The sequence below is a fragment of the Balearica regulorum genome, chromosome 15, assembly GCF_011004875.1.
Source record: "Balearica regulorum gibbericeps isolate bBalReg1 chromosome 15, bBalReg1.pri, whole genome shotgun sequence".
Classification (NCBI taxonomy): Eukaryota; Metazoa; Chordata; class Aves; order Gruiformes; family Gruidae; genus Balearica; species Balearica regulorum.
This window is the reverse complement of record NC_046198.1, coordinates 6,935,545-6,960,423: the sequence shown is the minus strand read 5'-3', so window position 1 is coordinate 6,960,423 and position 24,879 is coordinate 6,935,545. Positions and strand designations below refer to the sequence as shown.

At 35.8% G+C, this 24,879-nt stretch overlaps 1 protein-coding gene across 12 annotated transcripts in view; it reads right to left on the bottom strand.

The window, feature by feature from the left end:
• The window catches only part of CLEC16A (C-type lectin domain containing 16A), a 96,992-nt gene that overhangs the window by 32,845 nt on the left and 39,268 nt on the right, over window positions 1-24,879 (bottom strand). For all 12 annotated transcript variants that reach the window (XR_012837901.1, XR_012837902.1, XR_012837904.1 and 9 more), the window contains exons 18-21: window positions 21,826-21,946; window positions 7,622-7,773; window positions 6,693-6,897; window positions 5,286-5,456 (exon numbers count right to left, since the gene is read on the bottom strand). Coding sequence is in view for 7 of the 12 variants with exons in the window: in XM_075767763.1 (XP_075623878.1) it covers window positions 5,286-5,456; window positions 6,693-6,897; window positions 7,622-7,773; window positions 21,826-21,946 (649 nt within the window). In the remaining 5 variants the exon portion in view is untranslated. The remainder of the gene's footprint in view (window positions 1-5,285; window positions 5,457-6,692; window positions 6,898-7,621; window positions 7,774-21,825; window positions 21,947-24,879) is intronic.

Genomic DNA, 24,879 nt, shown 5'->3' with positions numbered 1-24,879 from the left:
ACTCTTAACTTTCTATTTAAGACTCAGTAAGGCATTACTGTAAAGATGTACCTTCCCAGTTCCTTGGAGAAGATCTTATTTCCATAATCACAATCTTTCATAAGTCTGGGTTTCTTTCATAAAATATGTATCAATAGTTATCCTTTTGTAATGTTTTACATAACAGCAGCAAAATTTCATGCCAAAGCCTGAAATATCTTTGTAGCTTTTCTTTAAAGAAACTTTTTCTTAAACAATTAATGCAAATCTTTCCTGTAAATTGGAGATCATCTTATTTTCTTATAAATGATTTCATGTAAAAGACTGCCTGAACTATAAGATCTCCCAAGATTAAAATTTGAAGATGAGAAGGCAAAGGGGGGTGGTAGCAGAGAACAGGACAACCAAGACAAAAAAGAAAAAGCCTGAGAAGCAGAAAAAAACCCCCTTGGCCAAGAAAGCAGAAACTGTCTTCTCATTGTAAACCATATCTTCATTACACCAATATCTTCATTACCCCAAGAAATATTCCAATTTCTTTCTATTCTGTTCTAAGTGTAGTTACCTCAAAAAAATTCTCAAGTCCTTCCACAGGGTGGTCCCTCGTCAAATCAAGGCAATGCTGAACTCAGGCTTCTTTGCAAGTATGAATGAAAAAAAAATCTTCACATGCCTGAAAATTATTTCTTTCACTAGTTATTTTGCATCTTTGCAAGGTGCTATTCTGCCTTAGAAAACCTGATGCACTTTGTAAAAATTTAAACTTGTAGGGATTGTTTACATTTAAGAAAGTCCATTACAACATCACAAAACTGAAGAATAACTGGTTTAATGCAAAAACTGTTTTTGATGGTAAGAAAACGACATACAAAAAAAATCTCACTTGGAGCTCTGTTGCCAGTAGCTGTTGCAACTTCAACCAGCATTAAAAAAAAAATGGATTAACTGACATTTTTAGTCGCCACATTTGCCATGCAATGCCAATATACATTGACTGTAGCTTTGTTCACAGTTCTTCTCATTGCTTTAGTATACTCACAGACTAGTTTCGAGTCCAGTGATCAGAGGACTTAAGCCTTTGCCAGCACATCCTGATTATAAGCGATTGCTTTGTTAAGACAGCATTTATTTTGCCTGTCCTTTAATGCACAAGGGAACTCTAATACTAAAGAATGCCACAATTTCTTCTATCAACCAGAGAAATCCTTTCCACAAGTTGAAAGAAATTGGAATAGTTACTGTAGTTCAACCGGCATGGAGAAAGCTCAAGCATATGTCAGCCCTAAACCACAAGACTTGAGAATTCTCAGTTTCAGACTGTGCTATTTTGAAGTGCTGGGTTTTTACTGGAAATAATCCTTGTAAATAGTAAACTTCCCAAGTAGTAACAGTCAACAATTGTTTTCAAACCTATTTCTTATTAGAAAAAATTAAAAAAATCTAACTAGCAGCCCTGCATATTTAACTCAGTTTAAATGGCATCCTTCATTTCTTGCATACAAGCAGTAATTCATATTACACAAATCGAGTTAGTTGTTATCTTCTGTAATCTTAGTGCTGTCGAACCACCTTAATTAAGCACTTTTGCTTGAATACCTCTGCACAGAAATGACTTAGTTCTAGATCATTCTGATGACGGGAAGATTAGTATCTAGTTCATACCCCATAATTTTGATGAACAGGCAATATAAATAGGTACAAAAAGGTAGCAGAGTTGGGTCTCTAAAAGCAGCAGCCATAACTAAATATCAGACTTGGAATGGTTCAAAGAATATTAATTAGAAAAAACAAACTGAGGTGACAAACTGAGTTAGCAGTTGTCTTCCATTATTCCTGTGTAGAACAAAGGAATTAAAAACTACTGGGCTATATAAGTAACTGTATCCTAGAATTATGGAGCATGGGACAATTCAAGCATCTCACACTGGAATTATCCCAATCTGTTGTTCCTACGGTAGTTGTGGTTGATGACAAACATGAACGGATTGATCAGAGTCCCACAATACAGTTCCAGAATAACTAGAATATGATATTCAAATGTGCTGAGCAATCTAACCCCATGAAATCAGTTAACAAGTGTAGATGCTCATCACCTGTGAATGTCAAGCCTCTCATTAGTACTTTGATCAAAACTATCTGCTTTCTTACCACAGATGGAGAAGGCAAATTACAAAAGGTTACACGCATTTCAAGAATACATTCATATTATTAATTAAAAAAAAAAAAAAATCTATGATTTTATGCCCACCTGTGGTGGCCTGCTAAAGAAGGGTACACCATTTTTTTGCAGCATATAATATGCTTTTTGAGTGAATAGTATTTGACAAAACTAAAATACATTTTCTTCACGTAAACCTGGACTATCTCAAACACTGCTTGAGCAATTCTTGGGCTTTGTTTAAAGTTTTCCTATTCCCATGTGATGCAAACTTCATACAGAATTCTCACATTTTCTCTTTCATTTAAAGGGTTACAAAGCTGCAGAAGACCATTTTTCTTCTTTCATATTTTAAAATTAAGATGGCTATACTTTGCTGGCAATGGCTAATATTAACAAGAAGGGTCTTTCCCAACTTTTCCACCAAAATCTCATTACCATCATCATATACTAAAGTATTAACAATGGAGAAAATAGTAAGAGAGATCTATTGATTTATTTTGCTTCCCAAAATAAATATTCTCACTAGAAAAGTGACCACACTTGTTAAAATATTTAGGTGTACATTTTGCAGGAAATCATTAAGATTTCCCTTAAGACACACTGAGCATATACATTTCAGTACACAGCTGGTATTTGAAACTAGTATTTGTGTTTGCTTGGAGAGGAAGTGATTATTTATTTACTTTCAATATAAGACCTATGTTCACAGGGCACTTACTGACACTGCTTGTTTCTTTGAAAACAATGTAATTATTTACATAAAGAGTGCTCAAAAGCATCATATGAATACATAGCAAATAAATAAGATGGTGAACAGTCCAGCCAGCTAAACTATCCTTAAAATGCTCTAACATTCTGGCAAGGGCCATTAACCTAAAATGGACTCTGAAGTCACTTAAGCGAAGGATTTTGCTTCTGTTCTTCTCTGCTAAGAATCACCCAGTTTATCAGGCCAGTCATCTGGGATGATTATATCATCTCACTGCATTTGCATAACCCATACTTTTTATAAAAAGTATTAACAGGGATGTTCTGAAGCATAGTCTGTTATATTTTTGTCACCTTTCACCCATCTTGCACAAAACCTAGTTTTAAGCTATAACAACCCTCACCCTCTTCCCCCTAGATATCAAGCAGATTTGAACTTTGGACCATGAAACAATAAAGCGAAGCACAGCTTGACCACAATAAGGTAACTACATGCTCACTAGTGAAATATGTAGAGCTTTATGTATGCACTACAATAGAAACTGAAATAAGTGTTCTTTAAAATTCTAAATTCATTGAGAAGAGGGTTTGGGGAATTGAGTCAATAGTTGTATTAAAATTCTCCACAGACTGAAACTTGCAGGAGGGCTGAAAATGTTTATATCATTGTCAATTTCTTAAAACCCACAGTGGATGTACAGAACTGACAATGGTTCTTCTAAAAAAAAAAAAGTGAAAATCTTCTAAAAACATAGCTCTCCTTTAAATCAACAAAACCCACAATCACCAAAGGAAAGTGTAACCTGTTTCTTACAAGTACAATCAAGTTAACATCTGTCTATTATTAGGTTTCTCACAGACTATATGAGCTTTGCAGAACTATTAAACACCACTTAAAGTGGCATTAACAAATGAATAGATGAAGCTAGTAATTTAACTGCAACTTGTTCAATAATTTTTTTAAAAGGCACAAAATCTTTCCTTTAAAGTAAAAAAATCACTCCAAGCCTGATTAAGGGATAAACACAAACAGATTCCTACGAAAATCACTCAGAACTAGGACACCTCATTCATTCATTAGTGAAGATAAGGGGAAAAAGAAGAGGCATTTGATATTTACTTTGTAATCAGATGTAAAACAACATTTTAATCCATTTTTATTATACTACTAGCTATCATAAAATGCATTTTAAAAACATAGCATTTGAAATACGTCATGTTCTGTGCCTGGTTTCTCATATTTGGTATCAAATAAAAGGTTCAAAATACTTTTTCTTCTCAATTTGCATGTGCATACAGTGGAAGTCTCCATTTCCTGGAATTCAAAGTAACTATGTGGCTGTTTGAACAAACTACAGTGTTGCACCACCCCCCAACACCTCCCCCTCGGGGGTGGGGGGAAGAAAAAAAATTAGTAGATGAAGTCACTTGTTATGAACACAAGCACAGTCTTCTTAGAGAAGGCTAATTCTGAAACAGTAACGCTGGCATCTTTTCAACCACACCTTTTCCATGGAAGTCATGTCAAATAAGGAAATACATTCCCATCATACAACATACACTTGTCTTTTGGAAAACCTCACCAGCAATACAAATGCTTTTATGATTTCTGTTTCCCAGACTCAGGGCTCAGGTAAGATGAGCTCCAATTTAGTCCTAAGGCAGTAGAACATCTGCTTTGTAAGTAGGGCGTTTAAATTTTGAATTACTGAATCACATGTAAAGAGAAAAGCTGAGTTTTGTGAAATGATTGGCTGCTAGTGGTAACAAGATTGCACCTTTTTGTACAATACACCAAAACTAAGTACTTTCAAGCAGTATGACATTCAACTTTAAAATGACTCAATCCAAAAGGAGAAAAGTTCACCATCCGGGAAAAAACCTCTGCAGAGAAGTCAATTTGTGAAACAGACAATAATGAGACAAAAGAGCAAAAACCTTATTGATTTAGAATCATTCCTTTAATCTCAAATTCAAGCTAATGTTTTAGGAGTAGCTCTGGCCCTTTTCTATCTCGCTAGCTCCAAGGAAATGAAGCACTGCACAGTATCTTAGCTATTTTTACAAACTGGCAAGAAAATTATCATAACCAAATTAAAGGAGGAACTATGCACAACCGACAGATGTGTTGCATAAATACTGAGTATGTGAAACATGATTTAAACTAACTCAGCTTGTAAAAGAAGGCAAAGTATTAAGACACTTCCAGTGTATTTGGAGAAACTGCCGTGGATGTACTGCTCACAACATACCTGGAATACACACCCAGGTACTACTTGTTTCTCTAGGAGTAAGTTTTTCCATAAGCCTCATCCTGCACTTATGCATTCAGAAACAGATCACAGCAAGCTTTTCATTGCTTATACAAGCTACAGTTCAGCTTTTGCAGATACAAATCACAAAGAAAAAACTGCTTGACAATAAATGCTAATCTTACCTGGAACTTTGTCAACAGATGCAAAAACAGAGCGTTGCACTGTAGGATCACTGGTACCACGTCGTGACTGATCATAAAATCTAAATGGGAGGTGTTGGGCTGTAGCTGCAGAGCTGTGTCCAAAACCCATAACAATTTCAGTTGAAGGCTGAACAGGAAGATCCAGGAGAGCTGTGTTTAAATTGATAATTTTTGTTACTCAAAAATACATAAAAGGAAGAGTAGGTGAAAATAAAATTGATAGCTTGCTCAGGATCTTAAGACTAAACCAGATTATTTAACATAACTTGCCTGCATTTACCTCTTAATTATGGCTGCAATTGCATTGGAAAAGAAGAGACACAACATTTCTGGCAACTTTTTCTACCATTACTGTCCACACCACATTCACACTAAGGAAGTCTCAGAATACAGTGGAGGAGAAAAGGATTACAGTAATCTCCTTGCATTAAACAAGCCATAGGAGTTATTTAAAAAAAAATCTTCAGTTTTTCCCTGTATAGTCATCCATTAGTTACAACTGAATACTGCAGAGAGCCATTTAAAGAGACAATTGGCTTTAAAATGGAAAAAAAAAATGACTTTGCATTACCATTGAACCTAAAATTTTACTATCAAAATAGACCTGTATTAACCACAAACTTGCTTTAAGTTTTTTAACATGAAACAAGCCATAAGAGTATGATATTTCTATTTTGTAAACTCAAAACATAAAACTGTCTCTAGTTAGCTTCCTACAGAACCATAAGACACTAAAATAGTCTTACACAGTCTGTAATCAGAATAATTCTCTGGCCAACTCAATAATTTTAAACCAGTTATGACTTTGTTTTTCACAGCTCTGATTAGTTCATTATTGCTCTTGGACAATCCAAGTAACTGAGATAGCTGGTGTCCTTTTACCATTTGCCCACCTATTTTCCTTCCTGTATTTCAAAGTTTCCTTTTCTAAACTCACCAATTCATTCAGTTTACTGGTAAGCTTCAATTTATTCTTCATTTACTTGAATATTCAAAGTAATATTTTAATCACTTTTTGCTATTTACTCAAATTAACTCTTTCCTTCATCCCTTCGCATGCATTTTCTCCAAACACAGAAATCTAGCTGCTGATACTCTACTTAACATTTTCAATTGCTCATCACCGCATCCAAGCATTAAGCATTATCATCAACATCACAGTATGTGATTCCTTCTTTTTCATTGTTTCTTTGGTGTGCCTATCATTAAATATGAAAACACATATTTTACTTCAATAAAATCTATTGCTTGGAAACTAGACACTGGTTTACAGTTTTCTGTGGCGCACCACTTCTTAGATTTATCTAACACATCCTTATGTTACAGAGTGACTTGCTATGACATACAAGTCTTATTTCTCAGAATCATTTCAAAATAACTGATTACCTGCTATTCTCTGCATTTTCATACGCCGCGCTTGGATACGGCCTTTTGCAAGACGTTGTTTTGCAATAATGCAGCGAATGTGATCAGAAAATATAAATGTAGCTTGAAGGATAGGGAAAGGCTTAGAATGAGGACTGGAGGCAGGCTTATGAATAATTATGTTCAGAGCTCTACTGTCATCCTCTACCCCCGTCACCTGCATATCCTAAAAAGAAATAGAAGGCAAGCTCATGAAAATTTAGCATTTTTAAGCTATAAATATCAACATTGAAAGAAAATCCTATGAATGCTCCACTACAGCTCCTAAAAAACCCAGTTTCTGTGTTAAAAATAATTAAAAAAAAAAAAGACTATGCAAGTTGTATAACTTTGGATTTAGTTCTTCAGAAATTTGTACTCATAGAGATTAAGTCAGTTTAAAATTCAATTAAATTGAGTATAGTGAATTTTTGGGAAATACAAACAGTGTTGGTGAAGGCAAGAAAGAGACATAAATGAGAGAAACTTCTTAAAGCTTCTGAAATCAATTAGATAAACACAGATCATATTGAAGTTACAACCTATCACGTTCCCTACCTATGTAGGAAGATCAGAAATCTAAGACAGTTCATTACTGTGTCAGTTAAGGAAAGTGCTTGGGACTCAATCCTAATTGTACGTGATTTCGGTGTTCATTTGAACACAGCCCAATATATATTGGAGAAGTTACCTCATTTTCAAGTGTGCCTCTAGTTAGCTATGTAAACTTCTTCAGAAAACCAGAAATAGTTTAAAAGGCAGGAACTAGAGAAAAAGACTAGTATGAAGAAACAAGTAAGCATGGCACTGAGCTTAAGTATGTAAGCTAATACTGGTATTACTATTTATCCAACATAAATGTAGTTTTTCAGCTGAGAAAAAGTAACCACCCAGATGAAAATTTCTCTTACCTGCAAAAGGCCTGCAAACTTAACTACACCCCATCCAAGTCTGGCAACATCTGGCTCAACCAAACTCATCTGGTAAATATCCACAGCCAGGAATCTTTGAACTTGACCTCCATCCTTTGTTATGACTGTACAAGCAATTAGATCACTGTTATCTGAATGAAGGAAGAAAAAAAGTTACATAGCTGCTGAAGTTAATGATTCTGGGTTTTGGTTGTTTTATGTAACATAAAATGTTAATATATACAAGCGTAATCATCTTTACAACACATGTTTAAAGTTATTCAATGCTGGGGTTTTTTAATATTTATTTTGCATTTCCCTATCATATTTTAGTTACATAGAAATGGCAGAATATAGTTTATCAGCAGTGGTTCAGATATCTTACAAGTTATACATCAGATGTATGTTATATGCACCTGGCTTTCTCTTACCGCATTCATTACATTTTAGTATCAAAAGTCACTTTGTTTCAGGGGTGAAATTGCAACAGTGTTGATTTCTCTTATTAAGTGGAAGCCTCAAAAAGTCTTGTGGAAATACCACAGATACAGTCCTACACCACTGCAGGCAATTACATCTACCTCATCATAACCTTAGGCTTCATTCTGACACAAACTACGTTTCCACAGGTCTGAAACCTGACTATTCTGACTGTTGGAAGCCTTTCAACCTTTAGTCTCCAGTAAATTGTATCAGGTTCTTGCCAATATTTGTTAAATGAAGTTTTTTTCTTTATCCACCCATTTTATTAATTTATATTGAACAAACATATCTTCTTTTAACCATGACTCTAGGACCCCTCAAACAAGCCCCCAAAATTATCTGAAAGGTCTTTTCCAACCTAAATGATTCCATGATTCTATATCAAGAAGTAAACACATCATTCCCTGATCCTCCTGCATCTCCTCTCTGCACGTGTTCCATTTCAAACCCATCATTCTTGAGAAGTGACTAAATCACCTTTTTTACACCAGCTGAAGTCTAATAAGTGCCCCATAAATGGGCACTGACACCTCCTAGCAGACCTTTGCTAATCACTAGAGTTGCATTTTCTTTTGCTTCAAATTGATACTTTTACTCACATACTTAATACACACAGGTCTTTTGACCCTCTCTCATCTAGTACCATTTATAGCAAGCAAAAGATTCTATGACCACGCATACTGTCCCACAGAATTCATCATCTTCGCAATTCTAGGTAGTACTCCGCACAATTTGATAGATTTAGCCAGCTAAGTTGCAGCATTTTAACTATTTCCTGCAATAGTTTTCATTGGGTTTTGGTTTTGTTTTGTTTTGTTTAAGGATAGAAACCATCCAATTAGAAGCAAAATAGCAAACTCACTGTTTTCAATCTTAGCTGTAGTTTTTCAACACACTCATTCTCCTTAGCAGTCTCATTCCTTAGTATTGCTAAGGCATTGATAGACTCAGCAGTTTGGAGTTATTCGTTCAAATAGCCTTTCCTAAAATGAGGGTTCGATGCTATAGGCATCAATTGCTGTTAAGGTGTATGAGGCTTTTCCCCCCTCCTATTTCACATACACGTACTATTTTTAAACATGCTGTATTTTTAGACATGTGTCTATATACTGAAATCAATTTGATAAATGGTATCTTTTACAGTAAGGTAAGTATCTTTCAAAAAGGGTGCCTTCTTATTCAGATTTTTATATCTATCTGAAGTGAGCTATTCTGATACATTGAATTCTGTTTATCTCCACTACTTATAGCAGTATCTCCATACTGAACACTGATGTTGGGTGCTCTTGCATCTGAAACCCAGCTGTAGCATTTTTCACGTTATTGACACAATGCATTAAAAATAATCCTGCTAAAGTTCAACTCTATGTTCAATATCTGAATCAAAATGATGGGAAAAAAATACCTGACTAATGTTTTTCTCCTCTTTCGTTTCCCATGAAAAAACCACCACAAAACCAAACAACTAAAAATAAAACTAGAAGAATTAGCTAAATGGATAGGTATGAGGCTGCAGGTTATACAAAACAGTAAAACTTAAATTTACTTATCCATTTAAACAAGTAGTTAACACCATATTTCATACTAGAAACATCTATGGGATAGATACAAGCTACAAGTGGAAGCATATAGCTCTTCGCAGTGGCAGGTCATAGAACTGGGGACAACAACCATAAATTATGGTCTGGGAGGTACACGAAATTCTTTTGTGCATAATACAGCACAGCAGGTTACCAAGAAAGGCTGTGGAATTTCTATCACCAAAGGTTTTCAAGTTTAAAACAAAACAAATACTCCTCCCAAAACCAACCTCCTCTTCCCCTCAAAAAATCCCACACACTACAGCCGAGAGGTCCCTTCTAACTAACATTTCTATGATTCTACTAATTATACTTTACTAGCAGGATACATTCAAAATTGATTGGGTGGTAGGAGAGAAAGGGAGGCAATATTGAACCTTAATACAATTAAAACATGATAATTAATGCTAATCCAGTGTGAATTTTGTGTGAGCTTTTGAAATTTGAGAAAACAAGTTTAATCAATAAATCCAACACTGCTACTTCTCTGCAATACATACAGGACATGATTCAGTTGTATGAGGATTGATTGCTATTACCCTCTAATAAGTCCTAGAACGCTCAAGAAATCCATACAGGATTGGCAAATACTATTACAGGAACCTATGGGAGATTTATCCCTTTTTATAGAGGCAGCTGAGCCACCAGGCAGAAAATCATAGGAGATCTAAAATGGCAATGTAGGCTATATTTAGACAACAGAATCCTACTCCAATATTATCGTACCAATGCCATTTTAATAATGTGAACAATAAAAGATAACCTATTAAATGCATCAAAAGCTCTATCTCAATTTTTGATCCAAAAGTGTATCTGTATTTGTATATATTTTATACATACATACTAGAAGTGGTAACAGAGATATAGATCTAATATATCCCTCCACAAATTACTTTCCAATACCTAAATTATTCCACCTTTTTATTTATAACTGGAAAGCCTGAAGTTATTATCATATTTCTAAGTCATGGGAAAACAAGAATAATGCAAGTGTCATCTATTCTGAACTGGCCTGTGAATTTAGGCATAAACCACCCAAAAATATTTGACTATTTTGAAATGCATAATGTTAAATACATCAGGGAATGAAAAACAGAAGCTTTCTAGTAGGAAGGATTGTAGCCAGGATTTAACTTCTCTGAAAAAGACTGAGAATTACAGTTGATAACCAAGTGAATGTATTTCTACAATAAAATGGCATACATGATCTCTGAATGTACACAATGGGGTAATACCTGTGCTTTACTCTGGTGTATTACTGTAGCACTGTGCCAGCTTAAGTATATATAGTTTTAAAGAAGCAAGCTGAAAGAAACTTGAAAGACCACCACAACATAAACTGACATGAAAATTAGAGATACTTTTTTTTTTTTTTTAATGAGCAAAAAGCTTAATAATTCAACTAACTTAGTCTAAAGAATACCTGGGAGGCAGGAAGATTTTAATCCATACATAAATAGTACAAACAGATAAGACATTTAATACAGGGCAAAGTCTAACAGACAAAAGCTACAAATGGCAACAGTTCCATGGTGAAATGAATTGATTGATGAAACTACACAATCGGCAGTCTGTTCCTTTACAGGACCAAGTCTCTAATCAAGAGCTAACATTTTTCTAGGAATACGCTCTGGTTTAAACACAACTAGCTTCAGAAAAGTTGTAGGTAATGCACAGGATATATGCAATGTTTTTCTTCCTAGCCACAGAAACAGAATAAAATAAGAAAATCCCTATGAATATAGCTATTAACAGAGAAGGAATTAATTCTCAAAGAGTTGGTATGACTAAACAAGGATAGGCTCACTATGTGGCCTAACCTCTACATTGCATAAACTCTTATAGCTGATACCTTTTTTAAGCAGTTTCAATAACAAGCATAAAGTGTTATCAGTGTTAATGAGACCTTAAGGCTTTCAACAATTACAGATGTTTTTCAAAACAGGACTCGAACATGTCTGGTTACTTCTCAAGTTGGGATCCTTTATTTATTGCTTCTTTCATTCTTTAATCCAATTAGTCCATCAAAATATTTATTTCAGTTGATACAAATTCCTGGAACAGCCCTATTCTTCTCAAGACCTGAAGTAACTGGATTTGGACCCCTCTGAATACAAAATGTGAGGTTGCTGAATTTTGTGGATAATCTGTTGTGAGATTCTCAACATACAGGCCACAAGACCACAGAGAGTTGTGAAGTTCTCAAATACTTGTTTTTGAGTATTTATACAGTTTTTAGTGCAACAGCAAGCATATTAAGATATTTGGAATTACTGCTGTACAAATTCAACTGCCTTACTACAGAAATGTAGTACTTAAGGTAAAGAACTCAAAAGGCAGAAGTTGTTTTCCAGAGCAGAATGTTTTCATTTTAGATTTGACAAAAACTTAAATATTACTGTAAAAGTTTATCAAAGAACAGAAAGGAAAATTACTCATTTATTAGGCAACTGTTACAGGAATCTTTTAAGTTTATACAACTGAATGTACCCCATGTACTGTTTCTAGCTAAGAGCTGCTGAAGGATCATAAACTACAGTCATCCTTTATGACAAAAACAGAAGAGAAAGTGTGGTTAAACACATTTCCAGTGAACTGATCTGAGAATACTTACAGCTATGCTATAAAACAGTTACAGATACCCAACTGCATTTAGATGAAAGAATTTACAGCACAGTAAACTTCAGTACTATTGACATTTGATCTCAGGATTAAAGTGAACCAGAGACTGAAAGGCTCACTGATGTGACACTGCTGCAAAAATTGTAGTGTCATTTCTGAGATTAACAGCAATGCTTAATTTTTTTCTCATGCAAAATGAAGCTTGCAACCAGTTTGGACACTACACCTCCAAGACATGGATCCAAAACTTCTCTGGACTTTCTCCAAGAAAAATAAAACTTTTAGGAAATATAGCCTAGGAAGGAGAGTTCAAAGACTTCAGCTGCTTGCAGCAAAGAACACTTAAATTAGGTGAAAATATTGCATGAACACGGGCAGCTGTTTGCTTGGAAAGACTGTATTATATGAAGTCTTTACGAATATAACAGCTGCTTTAGGAGATTGTCTAAAGGTACCTGACCTGCCTTGGGGCTTGATCTTTAATGATTTTATAATTTACAGTCATCACAATTCTAGAAATCATCTGCAGACATTAAAAGCTCTTACAGAAAACTTTTGGCACTTTGTGTGCGTAGCTGGGAATCCAAGATAAGCATTAGACTGCAGATAGTTAATGTACCACCTCCCACTTTACATAAAGAACTTCTTCCAACAGCATGTAGCCCATTTGGTATGATATTCTGCTTTCTTACTTACTATGACAGTCTTTAATTGCAAAGAACTTCCCTGTTAAAGTTTTGCACTTTGATGAAATGAGTTTATAGAGGAATATATATATATGATTGATATATATAAAAATATATATATATCATATATGTGATCCTTGACAGAACTACAACATATTCCCCAAATATACTCAGAGTTTACAAAGCCATTTCAAATTTTATGTAAGTCCTGTGAAACAATTATCTGTACCATACTCTCTATCCAAAATGTTTGATAATCTGTTTTGACCATGTTGTTGAACAGTTTAAAATGAATTATTTATGTTACTCTTCACAATAAACTGCCCTCCTTCAGACAGGCTCAGAATTACTTTCTCACTATGTCTGCCATCTCTCTTTTGTCCAATAGAAAGTCAGAAACTTAGTTCACATATTAGTCCCTCCTCTTGGTCAGGACAGAATGCCACCACTCATCTTGAGCAGGGAAGCACTGTTCCAATCAGGAACAGCAGAAAAAAGCATGAATAACTGCTAAGAGTGACTTGAAATTACTGTTCTTGCAAGAAATACTAACTGCTTTAAGAGAAGAATTCTTTAATGAATTTTTCACCACCTGTTTTAGATAAAGAAATAGGACTCAAAGACAGTATTAATGCTAAAGGCTTTTTATAAAAAACAAAGACTGTCAGGATTTACTGAACAAAAAGGAAGATTTAGGAAAAGGGCAAACAGGTTTAGGATTACCTTAGAAGGAGGGGAAAAATACAGAACTGTATACATGTGAATTAAGAAGGGAAGATAAACTGAGGAGAAATCCAGGGGACACATTTCAAAATGTAAACCAAAGGACAAGTCACATTAAAGGTGGTTTGGGTTGTGGGGGTTTTTCTTCTGTTTTGCCTATTACTGTTCTTGGTAATTTTTTTCCTCTGCATATGAAGATTTATTTCTGTACACCTCCAAATAACTGAAAATAAGGGACAACATATAAATGCTAATCACACACAGGGTACTGCAAGCAAGCAGAAGCACACTTGCTCTAAAACTTATTTTCCTGTAAACACAAGACTACTGACTACCAGGCAAAGGGACTCCATATTGCAGCATCATTTTCTTGAATTATCACAAGATTGTCATGCTGGCCTTCTGACAATATTTTTTAAAAATTATTTAAATACCTTGATTATATATATTTTTTAAAAAGGTATCAAGTTGTTAAATACAAATCTAGCATTTTCTCCTACCAGGCAGGTGTATTTTAAAAATATTTCAAACCAGTACTTATAAATTTAACAGAGAAAAGATCACTGTCACAAGTAAAACACTAAATAATTAGCTATTAGCAAACAAGGAAAACAGTCCGATTAAGCTCTTTCCCATTACCACCAATAAATATGAGATTTGAACACCACACATACTACAGGTGAGTTATGCCACTAAGTCCCGAAAAAAACTTGCCTCCTGATGTTATTCAGGAACATGTGGATGTTGGCATTTAAAAGGAGCATCTGCTGGAATTTCTTATAAAAGATGTGATTTCCTCTCAGACACTTACTGTGTCGGGTTTGAGTGGCAAGGTTTTGGTAGCAGGGGAGGCTACAGGGGTGGCTTCTGTGAGAAGCTGCTAGAAGCTTCCCCTGTGTCTGATAGAGCCAATGCCAGCCGGCTCCAAGACGGACCCACTGCTGGCCAAGGCCAAGCCAATCAGCGCCTCTGTGATAACATATTTAAGAAAGAGCAAAACAGTCAGAGAGAGCTTTTGCAGCTGGAGAGAGGAGAGAGAAGATGTAAGAAACTCTGCAGACACCAAGGTCAGTGCAGAAGGAGGGGCAGGAGGTGCTCCAGGCGCCGGAGCAGAGATCCTCCTGCAGCCCGTGGTGAAGACCATGGTGAAGCAGGCTGTTCCCCTGCAGCCCATGGAGGAAGGATGAGGGGGTGTAGAGATTCCACCTGCAGCCCATGGAGGACCCCACACCGGAGCAGGTGGAGGCACCTGAAGGAGGCTGTGGCCTGTGGGAAGCCCGCGCTGGAGCAAGCTCCTGGCAGGACCTGTGGAAAGGGGAGCCCACGCCAGAGCAGGTTTGCTGGCAGGACTTGTGACCCCGTGGGGGACCCACACTGGAGCAGTTTGCTCCTGAAGGTCTGCACCCCGTGGGAGAGACCCACGTTGGAGCAGTTCGTGAAGGACCGTAGCCCGTGGGAGAGACTCATGTTGGAGAAGGTCGTGAAGGACTGTCTCCTGTGAGAGGGACCCCACGCTGGAGCAGGGGAACGATGAGAGGAGTCCCCCCCCTGAGGATGAAGAAGCGGCAGAAACACCGTGTGATGAACTGACCGTAACCCCCATTCCCCGTCCCCCTGTGCCGCTGAGGGGGGCAGGAGGTTGAAGCCAGGAGTGAAGTTGAGCCTGGGAAAATGGAAGGGGTGGGGGGAGGCGTTTTAAGAGTTGATTTTCTCATTCCTCTACTCTGTTTTGCTCATGACAATAATTAGTGAGTGATCTCTCCCTGTCCTTATCTCGAACCATAAGCTTTTTGTTATACCTTTTCTCCCCTGTTGAGTGAATGAGGGGAGTGATAGCGCGGCTCTGGTGGGCACCTGGCCCCCAGCCAGGGTCAACCCACCACACTTACCAAAGTTTCAAGCACACTGAACATAATCCATTTTCTTGTACCAAGTGTGCTAGTACTCACCAACTTAGTAGTGTAAGCTTGTTGAAAAAATTTAGTCGTCAGAATGTCATAAACCTTCACACTTATCTCAGTGGTTCATGATCATCTGGAAAATGCTCAAGACTAGTGTTTACTAGCACCTACAGTGATGCAGGAATACAAAATCTGATATGATATTCTCTTCTGCAAAGAATAAACCTAAAATGACTAGCTATTTTTGCTCAAACTGCCTTTTTTTTTTTTTAAGATAAGCATATATGTAATTTATATATATGTGTATGTGCGCGCACACACATATATAAAAGCATTTAAATAGATGCCGTTAAAAAGATATTTTCATCTCTTAAATGCATTATAAATTATTAGAGAAGTATATGGGAAAATAAGCTGTCATTTCAATTTATTTAAAATCAACATGATTCTGCAGCAAATGAGAACTGATAAAAAGCTTAATTTTCAGCTTGTAATGAGTATCTGGATTTTAACATTATTAGCATAAAGTTCAGACAGATCAGTTTTCAAATCAACAAATTCAATTCACTGATGTCTGCTCTGCCATTATGAAAAAAATGCCAAAAGTTAAACACCTTCTTACAGAAAGCATCTATCTGTGACATTACAGAAAGAAAAAAATTTGAACTGTGTTGTTTATTAAGCTGTATGTAAACAAACTTCAGTGTCTGAGGAATGACAACACTGAATTGGAGTGTGCTAGACTGATTACGTTATTTTGTTGTTACTGTACTCTGACCCCAGAAGGAAAGGCTTTGTGTGAGATTTGGCAAGTGTGATTTCTCAGCTGGACAGAATCTGTAATGAATTCCTGAATATGACAATCCAGAGAGCAAACCAGAAACATTTCTGGGGAGAAAAACTTTTCTGAGAGGAAGTATCTGCAGAAGTATGACTAATGACAAAGACCTTGTTTTACATGCAAGTCTTCCTAACAGGAAGAAAGCCTGGGAACAGTTAAATTTTTAACAGGAAAAGTCTGCTTGTCTTGCTCTGAAATAAGCTCTTTTTAAGCCAATACCTCACTTTTAAAGTGAGAAGGAAATGCCACCCATTTACCTCTGAAGAAAGCTTAGCAACTGTACGTTCTTAAAAACTCCAAAGCATATGTTAAACTTTGAAAATCCTGGTATTTCACTCACAGAAGTGTCATTATTTATGAAATAATGCAACAAATCAAGCACCTACCTAGGTATTCTCATGAAGTACATTTAGTTTAGTTATATTCCTTGGAAGATATTTAATAGAAGTATTATACGTCCTATGATAAAATCTCTTATGAACATCCACAAAAAATTGTCTGGGGGGAGTAAAGATGATGAAGTCAACTGAAACACGTTGCGCTGCGATGCTGTGAAATCTCCATCCTCGACAATATGCAAAACCTGACTGGTGAGAGCCCTGAGCAACTCATTCTAGCTGACCCTGTTTTGAGCAAGGGGGTTAGACTAGATGATCTCCTGAGGTTCCTTCCAACCTCAATTATTCTATGATACATTTTCCTCAAATTCTATTAAAAAATTGTTGACTATGATGGCCTTTACAAAGCATGTATATTTGGTAGAGACAGAGTGAACAAGGAGACTTAACTATAATGTTACTTTTTTCAGTTTTAGCAAAGAAATAACTGCTTTAAATTATCATCATTTACCTCTTGGTCCTGGCATTTAAAACATTGTCACCAACAGAATCAGCAGCCTGAAACCAAGCACCGAGGCTGTTAACATTTGAGCTGCCAGTGAACTTCACACAAACAGAGAGCTGCTGAATAAGATTAAAGAAGCCACATACATGAGACACCTACAAACTCACGTGCAGTCTAAGGCAGGCAGTTATCACATAACACACAAGTGCTTCAAAACTATTTACAGTAAAAAAACCATACTGAAAGGTAACAGTATATATCATTCTGGTGGCAGCACACCCAGCAATATGTAATGAACCTTCTGTGGAATACCTGACTCATTTCTAAACATACAGTCATATATAGTGCTGACAACCTTGTAAACCTTTAAGTGTAGTTGCAATGAACATATGCACATCAAAATATTAAAATGCTTCTTTACAAGAAACTTCAACCTTTCTCATCAAGATCCCATAAAGCACAAGCATTGCATTCAAGGAAAAAAAAAAAAAGCCATTTTGATAAGGTGAGTTTTTCAGGATTTCTCAAAACCAAAACAGTAGCCGAAATAATTACTGGTTCTTGTTAACCTCTACTCCTTCTTGACACTATACGTATATGAATAAGCATAACCACTGGAGGTATCTCAATGTTCAAAAAAATTAAAAAGCATCAAAAATATATCCAAAGTGACAATTAAAAAAAGACACACAATTACAATTTTTTGGGTCATGTTTTGCCAACTGCTAAGTCTCCTCCCAAGACATGGCACCTATGCCATGGCATGTATCCCATGTGCTTTATGCCAAAACACTGATATTCTCTTGGCTCTCTTTCTTGGGTAATGAAAAGAGTTGAACTAGAAACTATGTCTTTATGCTACCACGCACACTAGAACTTCATCACTGTACTACCTCAATTCATGTAGTTTAAGTAACAATAGCAGTAATAGGCAGTTTACAAAGTGGTACGAACCGAAATACAGGAACTGATGCACACGTAAGTGGGGAACTTCACTCAAAGGCCCCAAGGAATGCTGAGTATTTGCTAGTAGCCTTACAAATATTAAAATTAAAAATCACAAACCAACTCTGATGACTTTGAACAAAGAGTGAGCAGTACTGTAGATAGGAAGAAGTGATAAAGGGAAAAAGGTAAACGTCCCAAGGAAAGGGTTAAAAAAACCCCCCAAAACAACAGAACAAAACAGGGAAAAAACAGTTAACAGCAACCTCATAATCATGGATACTCAGCAAGGGACTTTGTAAAACCAAGATCAGGTCCAAATATTGGTATCTGTGCTACAAAGTAGTATTTCAGCAATTTACTGACAAGAAATGCTCCTCCCAAGGAAACACTTAAAACATGACCATATTGTGTGGACACTAGTGCCTCTTCTTTGGAACAGGTCTAACACCTGTCAACTTGATTTGAAAATGACATTAGTCTATGCCTTTCTAGCTAACGAGGAAAGAAAAGTCTTTTGAAGCCAATGTATGAAATTTTACATTCAGGCACTAATTGTTCAAGACAGATTCTGACTCAAAGACAAGATATGAAAAAACTCATCAGAAAGGGCTTTTTATAGCCTTTTCCAGTTTATTTCAGTTTTTGGAAATAGGCTAGAACTCTGTTCAAAATTTTGAGATCCCAGATTGACTGACTCCCTCTCCAGATACCGACCATTTTCACCAATAGTGGGGTAAGTGATGTGTTCAACTGAACTTCTGTAACTCTCCCAACTGCAGAAAAAAATTGTTTACTAATAAATGCTGGAGTATATAGAGCATCATGCTTTGAAAAATCTATGGCTGTAATTACATATTGGCATCCCAAAATAAAGACTAAAACTTTCTGTGAAAAGATCAGAAAGAAGTGAATAGACTAAGGCACAGAAGTGCGATCATTATATGGATACTTTGTATTTAAACTTAAATATGTAACAACAGCACATATAAGTAATGGATAAAACTGTAATACTATTCAAGTGTGTAACACTTCTTACTATCATTCATAGTGTTTATAAAGTCTATTATCTGCACTAAATCTTTACTAAACGGTATCTCTGGAGTGTATCTGGAGCTACCAAAACATTTTATAATGAAAGTGATTGTCATTTCTCTAGACTAACAGATAAGTAAGGACAAAAGGCATTCTTTTTCTTTTATTTTTGGGGGTGGGAAGGAGGAACAAATAACATTTGGAAACAGTATGTCAAATCAGATCTACCTTTTGTTCAGTATGTTCTTAAAAACCTAACAACAACTACTTAAATTAATTGGAAATGTGATTATTAAGAAAAACACCTTTTTTTTTTTCCCCAGTAGAAGCTGATTCATTATTTCATCTTACCCTCTGAAAAAGGGCCAACATTACAATAAATACCTAACTCATTTGAAACAGGAAAAAGAATTAATTCTATATTACTAATCCTAAAGGAAGTCAACAGTGACTAAATTATGGACATAATTTTTTACCTGACAACTAATAATTGCATAATGTAATTAACATCTTGTGCTGTTCATTGTCTTTGAGAAAGCTTTTTGGGAAAGACCAGAAGTGAGGAGTTTGCATTAAGCTCATTCTTGCTGCCAAAACAGTACCAGTAGGAAGAGAACAGAATACAACTATTGAAGAACGCATTTTAAGAAATATTTTCCCTGTACATTTTCTTCAATCTTTTAAGATACAGAAATTCAGCAAGTGGGAATTGCAATGATTCAACTGTCAGTCTTACACACTATCAGCCATGTAGCTACCAAAAATGCAAACAGTGGACTGATATCTTAATATTGTCTCATCTATAGCCTAATAATTATATTTACTTAGTAAAAGCCTGTCCATGTCCTACAGCTTGTACATTTTTCCAAGTTCAGTTAACTGCTTTGATAGCATTCTTTCCACATTTACAGATAAACGAGTTTATTCTCAAAACCTTTCACTGCTCTAAGCAACATGGCTTGGACTTTATGCCAGAGGGAGTGTCCTCTGACATTTTCAGTATTGCAGACAAATATATTTTCTGAAAATTAAATTTAATAAGTTTTAATAATAATTTTGAAATATAATTTATTTATTTAAGGTTTAATCTGGATTTAATCCATTAAGCTACTGCACAGCAGCTCTGATATCACAAAACTTTTGCTTAACTCACTTGATTTCACTATTTTCCTTTCACTCATTATTAATATTCTTGATGGACTTGGTGCACAAAAAGGTCTCTGAGATACTGGACATAATCCCATAACATCTACTAAGGGAACTAGGGCAACTGGTTTTTTAGTTGGAGTAAGATCAACAAGCACTTAAACACAGAGAATAAAAAAATTAACATCTGAAACATCAAGCATTTTTTCCTTGTTTTGCAAGAAAAAGAACCTTAAAAAATTAAAACCCTAACAAATACATACACTCTATTTTAGCAATCACATGCCCTCTAAAGCTATGAATGGTACCTGCAAAGTCTTATTAAGACAACTGCCTGAACAAAAGTTAACTACTTATCAGCCAATATGTCAAATTCTTCTAGGACTTGATTACAAGACATGGAATTAATCGTATTTGTATTATCAGGCACTTTTCAATTCTAGCCTAAAAGCACACTTCTCTAGATATTTTAAACCTTTAAACAAAAAGCAAATGTCTCACACCATACTAAGATTAATTTAAAACATGACAACTATGTCAGTGCTAGAGACAGCTTTATGATTTAGGCCAGAGTTACTTTAGAAGTTGTACTGTTTAGTAACACGTAAGGTCATCTAGAGATGAATATTCCGATGTTAAATAAACACAGCTATACAGAATTTGCAGACAATTGGTATACTTCATGATTCTATTCCAACTTTTTTGTTTCTTCAATATGGAGAGTGCAGTAGTATTACATAGTACTACAGGAAGAAGGTACTTTGCCCTTACTCTATAATAAGTACTACTTAATATCACAAGGTCATTCTGGACATTACAGACAGATTCCCCTTGGGAATAGCTCAGCATCCTGTTCAACTATGGGAGTAAAAGCTTCCATATGCCAATTGTAAAATCACAGAAGAAATATGAAGTAAAAGATCTTCAGGGCAGGGGGGGACATGATGATGACTAAACCCCAGTATTGGTAAAACTATTATCAGTGTAGATAGAGTAATTACCTCCAGTCTCTTAAAAGTTCATGAATGGTTTAAGTGCATTTTGAATAGGTGAAAGCAGAATAGAAGAAAATCCTCCTATGATCAGTTAATTTAGAAAACTAACATACCAGGAAACCAGATGAAGGACTCTGAATCCTTTATGGGCTAATATTTAAACACTGGAATATTTATTAACAGTCTTTTAAAAAAAAAAAAAAACAAAAAAAAAACCAACCCCACCCGGAACAACAAACCACAAGAAGTGTTCCAAATCCAGTAGAAGACAAACTTAATACAATCATCCTTGGCAGTCAATTACACAAACAAGGTAACTATTTGGGGTTTTTAACTTTAAAAAAAAAAAAAGCCAGCATTTTTTCCATGTCATAAACTATTTGGGAAATTGAAGGACTACTTACTCAAGTCAAGAACATCATCTGTCTTTATCAGATCTTCCTCCCTTGTGAGTGGTAACTGAGTTTCTGGCTCATCTCGCAAGTGCAGTGATAGTGAACGGAGCATAAAGAAAACTCTGATTGCCTTGAGAAATTAAGGAAAGAATATTAAAATATTGCTGCACTAAGTCCTACATATTTTAATAGAATCTTACAAATGTATACTCACTTCTACAACTCCTGAGTTTGTTATCATGCAGTAAATCTACTTTTTAAATAGAGAAAGTAGAACGTAATTTCAAAGTTAGTTAAAAAAGCATATGGAAGAAGTTGAAACATACTATTTATTTTCAATGAAGTAGAAGCAGCAGAGCTTTTATCCTACTGGCACACTTACACAGATTGTGACTGATAGGCAAATGATTACAACAACCCTGGATTACTTTTTTTTAATTGTTATTTTAAGACTATTTACAATACCTGTATGCTACAGACAACTACATAACCAACCTTCCTAGACTCTCATATTTTGAACTTAAGACAATAATAACCTTTCTGGCTGAGTCTAGCTAGAACATCTACAAGTTTGAGAGAAAACAGTGGGGATTTTTGAGTTTTAATTTGCTGTGTTCATCAAAACTAAGCACGTGCAATACAGTATTCTTGGAGAACTTCATCTATATTCTCAGAAGGTCTACATGAGGGCAAAGCATTCTGAAAGCTGCACCAGTCCCAAGGAACTTTCAACAGCTGCTTTGTGAAATTAATATTCTTGTTTTGATTTAGAAATTAATGACACATGGTAAGCAAAGACTATATAAAGTGCCAAAGAACACTAATCATTTTATCAGCCACATTTTGAAAGGCACCATTTATACTACTCTTCCACTGCAAGAACTGTGTTTTCAGTATAGCAAATGAAAAAAATAATTTTTAATTACTTCCGGTGTTTTTTTTAAAACCGTTTCCTACATAGTAATTCTGTGGTATACTGTAAATTAACTGCTGCCTTACAGTAAAAGCATCAAATTCATGGAACAGCTGCAGTGCCCAGAAACTCCAGATTGCAGGAAGTATTAGGAAAAATAAATCTAAAATGCTTTCAGGCAAAACCCTTCACCCCTCTATTTTTAAAATCAACAGAACTGTAGCTCCCATGAACCAGAAATGTGAGTGCTTGGCCAGCTATCATACTGGTGGTGCTTTCAGAAACTTCTGGCAGAACAGGGATGAAGAGAGGGAAGTCATGTATCTGGCTCCACCAGAGCACATAAATTTGGTATGCTGTTGAAATCTAACACGGTAATATGATTATTCAGAGCCAAGAAAGTCAAGGGTATATAACAAAAATGTGATATTAACATTACCTTATGAGTAAGAGCAGAGTCACTTTAAAATGGGAGATCTCTCCCATTTACGCAGATTGCATTCTAATGTATAGAGGATTTACTGAAATTAAATAGGATTACTATAAAGCAGTTTTACTACCAGATGCTTCAAAAAGAATCCATGGTATTGGGTTTGAAAGTTTCCAAATCCAATCAAAACCAGCAACATTCTTGCATTTTTGGTAATCCAAAAGTCAAACTCAGCAAGTTGAGTTTTTTTTAATTCAGAGACCAGCCATCACTCAGTCTGCTTTCACTTATTTTCCCCACAATCCTCTTTCCCTCCTAGGGAGAGCATTAATTTTCCTCGCATACCTTCCCTATAAAACTAATGTCACTCATCTCCAAACACGTAATCACATTTACGACAGAATAATCTACAGGAGTAGGGAAGAAAATTGGAACTTCAGCTTTTGCAAAGAAAGAAAAAAAAAAAATATCAAGAACATCAGATGAAAAGGGAACTACATTGTGCTTTACACAATACTGATAACCCCCAGTTTGCTAGCATTATCAATATAAACCCAGAAGCACATGACTTGTGACTTCCTATAACATTTTACTAGATCTCAATAAAATAACAGCAGTTCAATGGCCTAGAACGTTTTTCAGCTGACTTCTGTTTTCTTGGTTAAATAAGAACAAATATGAAATGTTATCTACGTTAAAGAACTATGCATTATGATGAGACATACTTTACACCAATTCCTTCATTTATATACACATACCACGTGCAAAGAAATAGCAATTTGCAGGGAAACCTACCAGTATCTTACTATATTCCCATGAAATAGCATTCTCACAGATAGTTCAAAACCTTCTCTCAAAGTCTTTGCTTGCTATGTACTCCAAGGTGCAGAGTTCAAGACCCATACTGTTCATTACTTCCCAAATAAGCATGTAAATTAGTTTGTATTATTCTAGGTGGCTGGTAAGCAGTACCATCTTTAGGACTATAGAAATCAGAGGGAAGAGATGCGATCAACAATCAGTAACTGGACTCTCAGCAATTCAAAAGAGCACCTGATACGGGGCAGAAGGCTTGATCAAGCAGCAGTAGCTGATTTCAGAAAGCAGCCTAACAACTTCTGGTCATTTTAATGTTTTAAGTCAGAGGAGCTGGCCATCTGGATTTTGGATATGTGCCTTTGATAACTCAAGAGTTATCCGATTTCTGAGAGTTCCTCCTAAAGTTGTTAAGAGGAAAAGAATTGCCACTTAGAGGGACTTTCTACAGCAAAAGAAGTAGTGAGAGCCTAGAGATCTGCTCTCTAACAGTTAAGAGCTCATGATATAATCAAAGTACAGGACTTCTCCACTTGCTAGCGAAGTAACACTTGAGAACTTTTTAAGACTCATGTCATGAGATGCTCAAAATTGAATCACTATCCATTTGAAAGCAAAAAGGACCTCCAGCAGGTTAAGCTGCAGCAGCAACGTCACAAGATATACCTGAAGTTCAGCATATTGTTATGGCAACTCACCTAAGAGAGGTAGCCTAGCTGGAAAAAAGTAGTATAGGAATTCTAAGAAATTCTAAAACTTCTAGAGCTATCAGGGGAAGGAGGACCAACAAGGAAGCATTCTGGGAGTTCTTGCTGATGAGAAAGACCCTTCCATCCCAAAGAATTTACAGTAATATTTGCATTGATTTTTGAATTTCCACCAACATAAATTATTTCTTATTTAG